The 16,389-nt window shown below is 44.2% G+C and overlaps 1 protein-coding gene across 6 annotated transcripts in view; it reads right to left on the reverse strand.

The window, feature by feature from the left end:
• Positions 1 to 5,588, reverse strand: part of TRPC4AP (transient receptor potential cation channel subfamily C member 4 associated protein) — an 88,629-nt gene extending 83,041 nt beyond the window's left edge. For all 6 annotated transcript variants that reach the window (XM_054542190.2, XM_002830241.4, XM_063720631.1 and 3 more), the window contains exon 1: positions 4,051 to 5,588. In XM_054542190.2, coding sequence (XP_054398165.1) covers positions 4,051 to 4,218 — 168 coding nt within the window. In that variant the 5' untranslated portion in view covers positions 4,219 to 5,588. The remainder of the gene's footprint in view (positions 1 to 4,050) is intronic.
• Between the last annotated feature and the right edge of the window lie 10,801 nt (positions 5,589 to 16,389).

Here is a 16,389-nt window from a genome sequence, read left to right on the forward strand (position 1 = left end):
TATTCCTGTATGCCACCCTGGCTACGCTTTTAAAAGATATTATTTCACTTAATCCTCCTAACAACTTTATGGGATAGATGTTATTATCACCTCTTTAGAAATAAGGACACTGAAGTTAAGAGAGGTTAAGTAACTTAACCTTGGTCACCCTGCTAGGATTGAATTCAGGTCCACCTTACTTTAAAATCTGATTTTTTTTTCCAAGGAAATTCCATCACATGCTATACCACAGATGATCCTTGAGGACATTATGTTAAGTAAAATAAACCAGTCACAAAAAGACAAATACTGTATTATTATACTGGGGTTATCTAAAGTAGTCAAATTCATAAAAACAGAAAGGAGAAGAATGGTTACTAGGGACTGGGAGGGAGAAATGGGGAGTTGTTCAATAGTAGTTTCAGATTTGCAAGATGAAAAAGTTCTGGAAATCTGTTTCACAACAATGGGAATATACTTCGCATTACTTAACTATACCCCCTTTTTTTTTTTAAGATACAGGGTTTCACCATGTTGCCCAGGCTGGTCTCAAATTCCTGGGCTCAAGCAATCCACCCATCTCAGCTTCCCAAAGTGTTGGGATTACAGGCGTAAGCCACCACACTGGGCCTGACCTATACACTTATAAATGGATAAGATGGTAAATTTTATGTTTACATATATATATTTACATATGTATATAGTTTGAGGCAGGGTCTCATTCTGTTGCCCAGGCTGCAGTGTAATGGTGTGATCATGGCTCACTGCAGCCTTGACTTGCCAGGCTCAAGCAATCTTCCCACCTCAGCCTCCTGAGCAGCTGGGACTACAGGCATGCATTCGCACACCTGGTTAATTTTTTTTTTTTTTTTGTAGTAGAGATGGGGCTCCACTACACTGCCCAGGCTTGACTCAAACTGGCTCAGGTGATCATCCCATCTTAGTCTCCCAAAGTGCTGGGATTACAGACACGAGCCAATGTACCTGGCCTATATTATATATTTGTTTACTACAATGAAAAAATTTTGGCTAGGCGCAGTGGCTCACACCTGCAATCCCAGCACTTTGGGAGGCCAAGGCAGGTGGATCATGATGTCAGGAGTTGGAGACCAGCCTGACCGACATGGTGAAACCCCATCTCTACTAAAAATACAAAAAGTAGCTAGGTGTGGTGGCACACACCTGTAATCCCAGCTACTCAGGAGGCTGAGGCAGAATTGCTTGAATCTGGGAGGTGGAGGTTGCAGTGAACCGAGATTGTGCCACTGCACTCCAGCCTGGGCAACAGAGCAAGACTCCGTCTAAAAAATAAAAAACAGAAAATTTTTAAATCTGGTCTTTTCCTACTGTACCACATGCCATAACGGTATAAAAATATGGGTAATCTGGGCAACACAGTGAAACCCTGTCTCTACCAAAGATACAAAAATTAACGGGGTGTGGTGGCCTACGCCTGTAGTCCCAGCTACTAGGGAGGCTAAGGTGGGAGGATCACTTGAGCCCAGGAAGTTGAGCATGCCACTGCACTCCAGCCTGGGTGACAGAGCAAGATCCTGTCTCAAAAAAAAAAAAAGGGTAAGCAAATAATTTATTCTGCAGGATGGGAGAGAGGAGAGGAAGGGCACAGCATGGAATAAATTTAAAAAAAAAAAAAAACTAAGAAAAGAAATATTTGAAAGATGAAGGTCCCCATTTTATCCTCCCTATAGTTCCAGGCAGGGGATCTCTATCTCAACCTCTGAAATAGCTCCCATACCTATATACAACCATCAGTTACCACAATAACCTGCCTGGTTTTTGTGGCTCCAGAATATTCCAGTAGCCTTGTATCTGGTGGGCTTTTTTTTTTTTGAGATGAAGTCTCACTCCGTCACCCAGGCTGGAGTACAGTGGCGTGATCTCAGCTCACAACCTCCACCTCCCAGGTTCACGCAATTCTCCTGCCTCAGCCTCCAGACTAGCTGGGATTACAGGTGCTTACCACCACGCCCGGCTAATTTTTGTATTTTTAGTAGAGACGGGGCTTCGCCATGTTGGCCAGGCTGGTCTCAAACTCCTGACCTCAGATGATCCACCCGCCTCGATCTCCCAAAGCACTGGGATTACAGGAATGAGCCACTGTGCCCAGCCTCTCGTAGGCTTTTCTAGGCTCCTCCCATTCTAAGTCATTCAGCACTGGAAACAAATTAAGTTGCCTAAATTGCCTCTTTTATCATGCTAAAGAACTTCTGTGGCTCCCTATTACTCTCAGAACACTAATTATCAGGACGGGTGTTTAGGAACATATCACCTAACCTCTCTGAGCCTCAGTTTCCTCATCCATATTAAGAAATGAGTCTTGAAGCATAACTCAAAAGCTTGAGGATTAAAGATAACATATGCCTTGCACCATACTTTTTCTAAAGTTATGTGCTCACTAAAAGTTAGTCCTCTTTCTGCCTGTCTCTACACACCCAGCTCAGTAAGGTATCTTAGCTTAAGAAGGAAAGAGCAAGTATTTCTAGGATTTTTTTTTTTTTTTTTTTTTTTTTTTTTTGAGACAGGGTCTCACTCTGTCAATCTCCGCCTCCCAGGCTCAGGTAATCCTCCCACAGGCACACACCACCACCATGCCCGGCTAAATTTTTGGAGACACAGGATTTTGCCGTGTTGCTTGGGCTGGTCTCGAATCCTGGATTCAAGCGATCTGCCTGCCTCGGCCTCCCAAAGTGCTGGGATTACAGGGTCTTAAGTCAGGTCCTAAGAACACAAGGGGGAAAAAGGCTGCTCATCTATGGCTGTGTGATGGCCAGGAAAACATTTCTCACTCACAACTGCTCCTTTCGTCCACACTCCTCCATACACACAGACCACCTAGCCTTTATTTTATTCTATCCTTTTCGTCATTTGAGGAAGTGATATTCAAATTAAATTTAAATAAAGTTATACTGTGAAAAGTCTCACTCCCATTTTCTCCCCCTTTAGCCCAATTCCCACCTCACTCCCACCAACCATTTTATTAGTTTCTTGAGTATCCTTCAAACTTTTTATGAAAAAGCTGTCTTTAAATAAAGCTAATGTTTTACAGGTGTTAGCAATGTTTGGGGTGGGGGAGGGTGGAAGAAGTAGTGGACTAGGTCCTATTCAACCTGGTTTACCCTAAAGCAGTGTCCTTCGCTCACTCAAAAATAACAATAATCATATGTTGGGCACCTGTTATAAGTCAGATGCTTAATATTAACTACCTTCAGCCCTTACTATGCACCAGAAATGCACTAATGCTTTACACAATTGCCCCCTTTGATCTCCACAACAATCTTAAAAGGTAGCTTAGTAATTCTCATCTTCATCTTACAAGTGAGGAAACTGAGGCAAAGAAAGGTCACTTGCCCAAGCAAGAGAGAGGAGCAGGGCTTTGAACCTAGGCCTGACTCCAGAGTCCCTCTTAACCATGACGCTCTACACTAGCAAACCAGATATAGTCTCTGCACCCGCTGGAACTCAGCCTAATGTGGGAGACAGGCGAGAAAAAGGCAGACAACAAAGAAATACGAAATTATAGACTAAGAAAGTAATGTAAACGAAAGGAATTCGCGGCTGTGGCAGAATAACAATGGGGACCTACTTTAGAAAGGGGAAGGAAAGAGTGTCAAGGAAAGGCCTGAGAAAATGACATTTATGAAACGCTTGGGAACCATTTGGGGGCTGCAATGATGACCCCCTCCCCCACGCCCAATACACAGGGGAGAAACTCGAGGCCCACAGAGGCTAAAACAAACTCGCCAGGGTCCCCCAGACGTGTAGACGTGGCGCAAAGAAGGGAGGATCCAGAAACTGGGCCCAGGATTCGTACACGCCATCAGTGCCCACAGCAGCCCAGCCCCGCTCGGCCCCTGACAAGGGACATCAAGCCAGCTGCTTCCCACGGCCCCGCTGCGGCTGAGAGCGTCCGGGCAGCTCACAAGGAGACCTTGCGGCCAGCCAAAAGGGATCTGGCCCGTCCAGCGGCGGCCTGGAAAGGCCTCTTCCCCGGCCCCCCGCCAGCTCCCGCCTGGTCCGCCCCGCCCCGCCCCTCCTGGTCCAGCCTTGTACCTGCACCGCCCGGACCAGGCCCCGGCCTGTCAGCTGGCCCTGCCGCAGCTGCAGCAGAATGTTACCGGGCCGCGGCCGGCCGCCCCATCCGCCCCAAGCCGCCACTGTGGCTGCCGACCGTCTCCCTCGGCCGGCTCCGGACCCAGCCGCTACCGGCGCCGCCGCCATGTCTCCTCGTCGGACAAACAGGAAGCGAGCGGCCTCGGGGCCGCGGAGATTTCTACGGGGCGGCGGAGGGGTCGCCGCAGCGCCCCCAGTGGGCCGACGGCGAAGGCGCAAGCCGCGTGGCAGGGACCGTGCGCGGCGTGGAGGCTACTGGGAAATGTAGTCCTGCGCGGCAGCAGGGCAGGTGGGAAAAGAGATGTGGCCTTTCCTGCACTACCGGTTTCTCTGGCCCCCGGGCCCAGCATTTTGGCGAAATCTCCCGAGCTCCACACTCTCCCATTTCTCTCGCCGATTTGGGGAGGATGCAGGCAGCTGGCCAAGAAATGATCCTGGGCTTCAGGTCAGGAGTCCGGCCCTCGAGTCCTCTTCCTGCCTGCTTCTCTCTACACGTGACTCGCCGCCGACGTCGACCAAGTCATCGCACTCTGCCCCTGAGCCTGTGTCCTTGTCAGGTCACTCCATCTATAGATTCGGGGAGCCTGATCAATCGTAGTTCCTGGGGCTTTCTCTGCGCCCGACACCAAACCATGTCTGGGGGAAAGGGAGGGTGTCTGGGATACAGTGGTGAGCAGAATGGCCTAGGACCCTTTATCACGAAATGCAGGTTACAGGGGAAGACAGCAGATCCATACACAAAGAAACGCAGTCTCAAACTGGGTAAGTTGTGTAACTGGATAGGTTGTTGTGAAATTAAATAATGGAAGGGAAAGGGATTAGTAAATTGTGACATCATATTCTCTGTCAGATGAAAACCCTGTCCTAATTTCTATCCACCAGATAGCATGTTGTCTCTACCATGAGCCCAAATACTCATTTTTTCAGCTAACTTCTGTGGCAGGATGGCACTGACTCCCCCCACCCAACACACACACACTTTTTCCTTTCCTAGCAGGGGGCTTGTAATAAAAATGAAAGAGGAGAGCTAAGTGTGATATAACAGGGAATGGTGAAGATTGTGACTCATAACTAAGATGACTGTAACTTACTGCTCAAACCAGAACACTTTAAAGAATGAAAAGACACAATAAATAATTAAACTGGGACGGTAGGCATAAAAGTGACTCTCCCAGGTGAACTGGCACAATGGTTACCATCCTCACACCCCATCTAAAAGGAGTAGACTCACCATCCATCTTCATAGAACTAGAAAAAAAAATCCTAAAATTCATATGGAACCAAAAAAGAGCCTGCATATCCAAAGCAAGACTAAGCAAAAAGAGTAAATCTGGAGGCATCACATTACCTGACTTCAAACTATACTATAAGGCCATAATCACCCAAACAGCATGGTACTGGTATAAAAATAGGCACATAGACCAATGGAACAGAATAGAGAACACAGAATAAAGCCAAATACTTATAGTCAACTGATCTTCGATAAAGCAAACAAAAACATAAAGTAGGGAAAGGACACCCCATTCAACAGCTGGTGATAACTGGCAAGCCACATGTAGAAGAATGAAACTGGATCCTCATTTCTCACATTATACAAAAATAAACTCAGCCAGGCGCAGTGTCTCACACCTGTAATCCTAGCACTTTGGGAGGCCGAGGTGGTCAGATCACAAGGTCAGGAGTTCGAGACCAGCCTGGCCAACATGGTGAAACCCCATCTCTACTAAAAATGTAAAAATTAGCTGGGCGTGGTGGCATGCACCTGTAGTCCCAGCTACTTGGGAGGCTGAGGCAGGAGAATCACTTGAACCCGGGAGACAGAGGTCACAGTGAGCCGAGATCATGCCACTGCACTCCAGTTTGATGACAGGATGAGACTCCATCTCAGAAAAAAAAAAAAAAAATAGCCAAAGAAGTTACAGTCAGGAGATATTTTGTTCCCTATAGAAACTGAATATAACATCTTAAAATTTGTCCCTGAATGTTGTTTCTTAGAAACTCGAACCCCCACCAAATGGATCTGCTGATAGGCAAACCTCAGATAAGGGAGAGCTGAGGACTAAACTTTGACTTCTATTTTTTGTTCTAAATTTCTTCCTAGGGGGCCTGGAGGAGGGCACGACCATAAGTCAGAGCTAACATTCTTTTCTACGGATCCCAAATTTTTAGACAAAGCTTTGCCTCCTTAACCAATCACAAGTCAGAAAATCTTTGAATCCACCTGTGGGCCCCTGGTTGCAGATGTCCTATCTTTTTAGGTGGAACCAATATATGGCCCCTATGTATTGATTTATGACTTCGCCTGTAGCCTCTGCCCTCCTGCCATTAAAAACCTGTAAGCCGGCTGGGCGCAGTGGCTCACACCTATAATCCCAGCACTTTGGGTGGCTAAGGCAGGTGGATCACCTGAGGTCAGGAGTTCGAGACCAGGCTGACCAAAATGGCAAAAGCCCGTCTCTACTAAAGATACAAAAATTAGCCAGGCATGGTGGCACGTGCCTGTAATCCCAGCTACTCGGGAAGCTGAGGCAGGAGAATCGCTTGAACCCAGGAGGCAGAGGCTGCAGTGAGCCGAGATTGCACCACTGCACTCCAGCCTGGGCGACAGAGCAAGACTCTGTCTCAAAAAAATAATAAAATAAAATAAAAATAAAATAATAAAATAAAATAAAAATAAATAAAACCCCTGTAAGCTATAAGGGAGTTCAGGTCTTAAGCATAAGCTCTCTGATTCTCCTCGCTTGGCACCCTGCAGTAAGTGCAATAATAAATGCCTCACTTTCTCTTGCTGTAATCCCAATGTCAGTGGCTTTGCTGCACCAGGTAAGCAGCCCCCACTTTGGTTCAATAACAATACTTTTCATAACTTTTTGCACCAGCTATGTATCATTTTTAGATTCAAGAAAAAAAAGTCTTCTAATATGTGAAATTAACTTTAAAAAGACCTAAAAAGAAAAGGCATTTCCAGGGATACAGACAGAGCATTGATGAGTTGTCCGGGCAGCAGCCAGCCTTATCAGGGAATCCACAGCCGGGGGATTTCCCCCAGAGCTCTTCCCGAGGCATACGGCGATGGATATTCTCACCCTTGTCCTGGTGAGGAGACAGGATCCTGACTAATTTCACAGTTCACATGGCCCTCCAGGTTTCCCTTGGCACTCATCATGCTAGGGACAAATCTTCCCACCTCAGCTTTGACCCAACTGCAAATGTCACTTTCCATTCCTCAGTTCCTATCTTTGTCAGTCTAGCCTGGCCCAGGCATTCACCAAAGCTGGGTATTCACTGGGTCAAAAATGACCACCTCAAATTCAGTCTTTACAGATACCATGTGACCATGAAGTAAGGGGACATGTTTCCAGAAACCTCTGTGGAAAGACACTCTTTTCCACTTCACCTCTGCTCTGCCGGCCTTTTCCGTAGAAACTAGCTGAGGCCAGGCGCAGTGGCTCAGGCCTGTAATCCCAGCACTTTCGGAGGCCGAGGCGGGCAGATCACGAGGTCAGGAGTTCGAGACCAGCCTGGCCAATATGGTGAAACCCCGTCTCTACCAAAAACACAAAAATTAGCTGGGTGGGGTGGAGCGCGCCTGTAGTCCCAGCTGCCCTGGAGGCTGAGGCAGGAGAATTGCTTGAACTCGGGAGGCAGAGGTTGCAGTGAGCGGAGATGGCGCCACTACACTCCAGCCTGGGCCACAGAGCCAGACTCCGTCTCAAAAAAAAAAAAAAAAAAAAAAGCTGAGTGTCTCTCACCACCAGAGGGCGAAGTACCCCTCCCACCAGAGGCCTGTTGATGTCAATTTTAATCAGCACTAGAAAAAAAATGAAGCTCCCAAACTGGCTAATTTTTTTCTACCATAATCCCAAATGGCTTAACCAAACATGATGATGTTATTCAGAGAACATTAACTCTTGTAAATAAATTGCCAAACTCATCTCAATTGAGCAGACAGATTTTCTGGGACTTTTTTTTTTTTTTTTTTGAAGTCTTGCTCTGTGGCCCAGCCTGGAGTACAGTGGTGTGATTATAGCTCACTGCAGCCGCCAAGCTCCTGGGCTCAAGCAATCCTCCAGCTTCAGCCTCCCAAAGTGCTGGGATTACATGCATGAGTCATGGCACCCTGCCAAGAAGTCATTTTAATCAAAGCAACTGGCACAGTTATATCAGACCACGGTAACAGCTGTCCCATGCAACCACGCATCGTCTTGTGGTGTCATTTTTTACAGTGATTTTTTTTTACATCACATTTCTAATGTACAACCTCTCAATGATTTGTCTTTTAAATGTTTGTTAAGTACTACCTTATGTGCCAGGCACTGTTATAGGTGCTGTGGATATTGTGCTAAATAAAAGAAACAAAATTCCCTGCCCTCATGGGGCTTATACTTCTGGGTAAGATCTACCCTTTATTGAGCACTTACCATTGGCCAAGCACTTTCTTTGCACTATCTTATTCTTCTTGCAGCTTTTTTGGGGAAGTTTTTCAAATCTACAGAAAAGTTGAAAGATACACCATTAACACTCATATACCCTTTGCTTAGACTTGTCAGCTACTAAAACTATATTTTATCTTTCTCTGTGTGTGTGTATATATATATATATATATATATATATATATATATATACAGCTCTTTCTATATATGTATCTCTCTATATACTTCATTTATACTTAGAGAGGGTTTTTGTTTGTTTTGCTAAATATATATATATTTTTTTTAGACAGGATCTCGCTCTGTTGCCCAGGCTGGAGTGCAGTGGCACGATCATAGCTCACTGTAGCCTTGGGCTCCTGGGCTCAAGGGATCCTCCCATCTCAGCCTCTCAAAGTGTTGGGATTACAGATGTGAGCCACTGCACCCATCCTGCTAAGCCATTTTTTGCTAAACCATTTGAAAGTAAATTATAGATATTATGACACGTCACCTGCATATTTTAGAATGTATCTCCTAAGATCAAGGGCATGCTCCTAAAAACTATGATACCATCACACCCAAGAAATTTAATATTGATATAATTTATCTTATTTATTTATTTATTTATTTATTTATTTAAGATGGGGTTTCACTCTTTTTGCCCAGGCTGGAGTGCAATGGTGCGATCTCGGCTCATCACAACCTCTGCCTCCCGGGTTCAAGCTATTCCCCTGCCTCAGCCTCCTAAGTAGCTGGGATTACAGGCATGCGCCACCACACCTGGCTAATTTTGTATTTTCAGTAGAGATGGGGTTTCTCCATGTTGGTCAGGCTGGTCTCAAACTCCTGACCTCAGGTGATCTGCCTGCCTTGGCCTCCCAAAGTGCTGGGATTACAGGCATGAACCACCATGCCCAGCCTTTTTTTTCTTTTTTGAGATGGAGTCTTGCTTTGTAGCCCAGGCTGGAACACAGTGGTGCGATCTTGGCTTACCACAACCTCTGCCTCCCGGGTTCAAGCAATTCTCTTGCCTCAGCCTCACAAATAGCTGAGATTACAGGCACCCACCACCACACCCAGCTGACTTTTGTATTTTTAGTAGAGATGGGGTTTCACCATGTTGGCTAGGCTGGTCTCGAACTCCTGACCTCAATTGATCTGCCCACCTTGGCCTCTCAAACTGCTGGGATTACAGGCATGAGCCACCATGCCTGGCCATTATTTATCTTATAATCCATATTCAAATATCTGCAATTACCCCCCAAATGTCCCTTACAGTCTCTTCTCCCCAGTCCAGAGTTCAATAAAGGATCATGCATGCATTTGAAAGCTATGTCTTGTTACTGTCTTTTAATCTAGAAGAGTCCCTCATCTCTTTTGTCCTTTCAGGATATTGACAGTTTTGGGGTCCAGGCCAGTTGTACCGAATACCCTGCCATCTGGATCTGCTTTACTGTTTTCTCATGATTTGGTTAGGATTAAGCTTTTATGGCTAGAATATTAAACAGGTGATGTTGTGTCTTTCCCATTGCTTCATATCAGAAAGAAATAATGTAAATGTGTCCATTATTGATGATGCTAAGTTTGATCTGTTGGGTAATATGTCTTCATTGGAAAAGTACATTTTGGGGTTAATAAGTAATCTGTGGCCTTCAAGACTACGAGACTGTCTTGTTCTCCACCCACCTTTCACCCAGTAATGTTTGTGTTTGTTTGTTTGTTTTGAGACGAAGTCTCGCTCTGTTGCCCAGGCTGGAGTGCAGTGGCGCAATCTCGGCTCACTGCAACCTTCTTCTCTTCTTCTTCTCTTGCCTCAGCCTCCCTCCCGAGTAGCTGGGACTACAGGCACGAGCCACTTCACACGGCGAGTTTTGTTTGTTTTTTTTTTAGTAGAGACGGGGTTTCACCATGTTGGCCAGGCTAGTCTGGAACTCCCAACCTCAGGTGATCCACCTGCCTTGGCTTCCAAAAGTACTGGGATTACAGGCGTGAGCCACCGCGCCCAGCCCTCACCGAGTAGTTTTTTTGTTTTGTTTTGTTTTGGGTTTTTTTTGTATTTTTAGTAGAGACAGGGTTTCACCATGTTAGCCAGGATGGTCTCGATCTCCTGACCTTGTGATCCACCCGCCTTGGCCTCCCAAAGTGCTAGGATTACAGGTGTGAGCCACCGCGCCCGGCCAACCCGGTAGTTTTTATCATCCCTTGATGATCCCTCCCTGGATTATTATGCTGTTGGTTGCAAAATGGTAACTTTCTAATTCTACCATTGCTTCCTCTTTTATTAGGTAATACTCCCCCCAAAAGGAGCTCGGACTCATAAACTTTTTTTATTTTATGTGTTATAATCCATTACTATGGTTATTCTATTTTCCCTTGGTTTTATTAGGGTATCATTTACATGAAATGCATAGATATTGGGTAATATCTAATCTCATGAATTTTGACGTATGTATATACTTGTGTAACCAACACCTTAATTTAACCAATACTCCCGATGGATATAGAAATTTCCATTACTCCAGAAAGTTCTCATGCACTTGTTACTTACTAACTCCAAAGGAGAAAAATGTACCTTTCCACTGTTCTAATTTTTATCATAATAGATTAATTTTGACTGTTCCATAACTTCCTATAAATGGAACCATCTAATATATAGTCTTTTGTGTTTAGCTTTTTTCACTAAGGATGACGTTTTCGAGATTAATCCATGTTGATCTATATGTCAGTGGTTCATTCCTTGTTACTACTGGGAAGTGTACGGTCTCAGGAAATGATAGTCCAGGGCCAGGTGCAGTGCCTCGCACCTAGAATTCCAGCACTTTGGAAAGCTGAGGTACAAGAATCGCTTGAAACCGGGAGTCTGTACAAAAAAATTGAAATGAGCTGGGCTTGGTGGCACACACTTGTAGTTCTAGCTACTTGGGAGGCTGAGGTGAGAGGACTGCTTGAGCCCAGGAGCTGGAGTCTGTAGTGAGCTATGATCCCACCACTGCACTCCAGCCTGGGTGACAGTGTGAGACCCTGTCTCTGAAAAAATAAAAAAGAAAATGATACCCTAAGATAAAGGCTTCAGAAGCAGCTCTCTCTGACCTTCTCCTGCCCTTCTGTCTCTGGCCTCTTATTCTCCCCTGAGGCTAGTCATAGAAACTGGAATCCCTCTTCCCCAAGGCAGGGCTTAGAAACCAGAAACTGGCAGGGTGCAGTGGCTCACTCCTGTAATCCCAGCACTTTGGGAGGTCGATGCAGGCGGATCACCTGAGGTCAGGAGTTCGAGACCAGCCTGGCCAACATGGTGAAACCCCATCTCTACTAAAAATACAAAATTAGCCGGGCGTGGTGGTGCATGCCTGTAGTCCCAGCTACTCTGGAGACTGAGGCAGGAGAATCGCTTGAACGTGGGAGGCGGAGGTTGCAGTGAGCCAAGATTGTGACACTGCACTCCAGCCTGGGCACAAGAGCAAAATTCTGTCTCAAAAAAAAAAGAAAGAAAAAAAAAGAAACCAGAAACCTTTCTCCTTCCCCTTGCCAGCGGTGAAACCAAACCTAAAAATATTACTCTAACTCCCTCCCCCTAAACCACCACACCTTTCTGTGCATAAACTGGCCATAAAGAAATTATCTGACCTACCTGGTTTGACTATAGGTCATAAGACCCCCATTCCAGAGAGGGTCCTGCTGCACACCCGGAAGGAAGGACAAGAGCAAAACTCTGTCTCAAAAAAAAGAAAAAAAATTGTGTGTGTGTGTGTGTGTGTATTTCTCACTCTTTTTGATGCTCAAATTGTCCCAAATTTGACCATTGGTAGTCCTTTCAAATTAATTCCTGTGTCGTCCTTGGGACAATCTTAATTTTAAATGGCCCCTGTGGGACTTAAACTTGTTCAACTCTATGATCGGTTCTGAGTTCAGAAAATACAGTCTCTCTAAATTTTTGTTCCAATCTCCAGAGATGTAGATTCTTACCTCATTCCCAAAGCTAGTCACTCCTTAATCTACAACAGCCATTCTTCAGCAACACTGAAGACTCTTACGACGTAAACTTGAAACTTCTTTCCCCAAATGATGCATGCATCCGACACACAGGCAGACACACACGTGCGTGCGCAGACACATAGGCAGACACACACGTGTGCGCACGGACACACAGGCAGACACATGTGCATGCACACACACACACATTTTGCCAGTGGTTCTTGGATTGTTTACAGTGATCTCTAAATCGCTAAACACCTACTATGTATCAGAGATTGTGCTAGATGCAAAGAAATGCAAAGGGAAGAAAATAAGAAAATTAACATTTAAAAAAGACCTAGGCCCCGTGTGGTGGCCCACACCTGAAATCCCAGCATTTTGGGAGGCCGAGGCAGGAGGGTCACGTGAGCCCAGGAGTTGGACACAAGCCTGGGCAACATAGTGAGACCTCATCTCTACCAATAATTTTTTTTTTAATTAGCCTGGCATGGTGGTGCATGCCTGTGGTCCCAGCTAGTTGGGAGGCTGAGGTGGGAGAATTGCTTGAGCCCTGGGGGCCAAGGCTGCAGTGAGCAGAGATTGCACAGTCCAGCCTGGGCAACAGAATGAGACTGTGTCTCAAAAAGAAAAAGAAAATACCTACCATGTATGTTCCGGACACTGTACTAAGTGATACATGTCATCTTAACAAAGATGCATAAAATAGAGATTTCATAAACTAACAAATTATCACAGCACACTAGAATACATACTATTATAAATAAAGGCATGTAGTCACTGAATTACATTCATTCACCAGATATTTCTTGAAAACTTCCTATGTACGAGCTCTGTCCCAGGCGTGGGGGATACATCTGTGAATAAGACAAACACAGCCTGTGCCTTCTAGGGCCCAAGTCTAGTGGAGGAAGGCAGACACATAAGCAATTACCATCAGGGCTCCAACCCACACAAGCATTTTAAAAAATATGTTATTGTAGAGACAGGTTCTCACTATGTTGCCCAGGCTTGTCTCAAACTCCTGGCCTCCAGCAGTCCTCTCACCTCTGCCTTTCAAAACATTGGGATTGCAGGCGTGAGCCACTGCGTCTAACCCAAAAATATGTTTCAAAAAGAAAAACAAAATCTAAAACCCACTGCCTCTGAATCTGTACTATATTCTTTGGAAGCTCCTCACAGTTGACAAATTTGCATTGTCTTGTATACAACCCAAAGCCCTCTGAGCAGAGCTTGATGAATAAGTGGATAATTAATACCATTTTTTTTTTTTGAGACAGAATCTCACTCTGTCACCAGGCTGGAGTGCAGTGGCATGATCTCGGCTCACTGCAACCTCCGACTCCCTGGTTCAAGCGATTCTCCTGCCTCAGCCTCCTGAGTAGCTGGGATTACAGGCGTGCGCCACCATGCCATGTCCAGCTAATTTTTGTATTTTTGGTAGAGACAGAGTTTCACCATGTTGGTCAGGATCACAAGCTCCTGACCTTGCGATCCGCAGCTGCAGATAGAAAAGAAATCCCAGATTGAGCGTTGTGCTGTAATCCTAGAAAACAATCGATCAAATTAGAATGAATAAAAAGAAGAGATTCCAACCAGAAATTAATGTCAGAAATTTGAAAAGGGAATATCATTTCAGATTCTTCAGCACCAAAAGATCATAAGAAGACATGATGAATAACTTTATGCCTATGTATTTGAAAATTTATGTGGAACAGAAATATTTCTAGAAAAAAGTCTTACCTAAATGGACACAAAACATAATAGAAAATTGGAATCATCCTATAACTATTAAAGACATTTCATCTCTAATTTAAAAGCTTCCCACAAAGAAAACTCCAGTCCCTAATGCCTTTGAAATCTACCACACTTTTAAGGAAGAAATAATGCCAACATCACATAATTTCTTCCAAAGACCAGGAAAAAAGGTCACCAACTGACATGAAAGCAACATAACATTGACACCAACATAGCAGATAAGGTGCAAAAATATCTCTAATTTCATTTCATTCAGTTCAAACTGTGATAATTTGCCTGTGTCCCCACCCGAATCTCATTTTGAATTGTAGTTCCCATAATCCCCACATGTCGTAGGAGGGACCGGGTGGGAGGTAACTGAATCATTCGGCCAGTTACCCCCATGCTGTTCTGATCATGAGTGAGTTCTCACGAAATCTGATGGTTTCAGAAGGGGCTTTCCCCCCCATTTGCGCTTCACTGCTTGCTGCCGCCAGGTGAAGAAGACCTTGTTTGTTTCCCCTTCCAGCATGACCATAAGTTTCCTGAGACTTCCCTAGCTATGCGGAACTGTGAGTCAATTAAACCTCTTTCCTTTATAAATTACCCAGTTTTGGGTATGTCTTTATTGGCAGCGTGAGAATGGATTAATACAAACTGCTTTCAGTAATAAAATTGCATCAATTTGTTGCAGCAATGTTGGGAACATCTAGTACCCTTGTTCTCAGTCTTGAGCTTGCATTAGAATCACCTGGAGGAGTTGGCTTTGTTAAACCAGATTGCTGGCCCATCTGTGGTCAGGGATGGGGCCCAAGAGTTTTACATATAACAAGATCCCTGGTAATGCTGTTGCCTCTGCACCAGGGACCACTTTTGACAATCACTGACCCAGTGGCACATACTATTTTGAAATCTTGCTTGCCATAGAAGTAATGTCATTTGGAATGCTTGGACAGGCTCAGTATGTTGGAACAACTTCTAATTTAATTCTCTAAGGATGTAAAAAAAATATACTGGTTAGATTGGCTAACATTGATATGATTGGCCAATTTCAATATGCTAAAGTAAATGATATGGTCAGCTGTAATCCCTGAAAATTTGTTTTCAAGAAGTTGATTATCACTGTTTTTCCCCCCAACATATATATGAATTTTAGCAGGATCCCTTTGTTTTCCTAAGATTTACAGCATATAAAAGAGTATTCCAAATAGCATTGCTTTCAGATTCTTCTAACAATTTTATAATAACTGTATTATATTTTCATTCATATTTGCTACTCTCATACAATGTCTTTACATTTGTCTGGACTAATCTGTATTGGCCAAAGTTACAATTGTCAGTTCTCTGAATGCTTTTAATCCAGTTTTGTGGGAGAAGATTAACCAAACAAGAAGACCCTCCTTAAAATGTTCTTACCACTCATCTAAGACATAAGCTAAGTGTTGTACAACTTTCAATTTGACTTTCTCTGGTTGGATTACAAAATCTATACGAGATTGTAACAGCGTAATAAGCATTGTTTCCAACATTCTGCAACAGTATAGATTCAAGGAGAAACTTTATTATTGCTAAGGTATATTTTTATCGCTTGCTACACCATAAAAACTGTACACACCAAAATACATGCCAGAGAATAAATGTTTTTTTAGGAACCATGTGAGCAATTTTTTTCTTTTGGCACATAATATGCAACCCAATACAATGATAATAAGGCTTTCTCACTGACAGTCACAACGTGAATCACAAAATTTGCCTATCACATTATATATGTTTTTCTTTCTTTGGAAATATTCGAGAGACTGACTAATTCAACATGTCATGTTTCCAAGCATCTTTTAAGTTTTGATGGTTTTAAGTTCTCATTTGCAAGAACATCATTATAATGCATTGGTGTACATGTCATTTTGTTGGTTTTACACATTTGATAAAACAATACATATATATGTGTAAATATATATATAGAGAGACAGAGTTTCGTAATTATCACCCAGACTAGAGAGTGTGATCTCAGCTCACTGCAACCTCCACTTCCCGGGTTCAAGTGATTCTTCTGCCTCAACCTCCGGAGCAGCTGGGATTACAGGTGCCTGCCACCACACCTGGCTAATTTTTGTATTTTTAGTAGAGATGGGGTTTCACCATGTTGGGCAGGCTGGTCTCA

Source organism: Pongo abelii, chromosome 21 (genome assembly GCF_028885655.2).
Source record: "Pongo abelii isolate AG06213 chromosome 21, NHGRI_mPonAbe1-v2.0_pri, whole genome shotgun sequence".
Lineage (NCBI taxonomy): Eukaryota > Metazoa > Chordata > Mammalia > Primates > Hominidae > Pongo > Pongo abelii.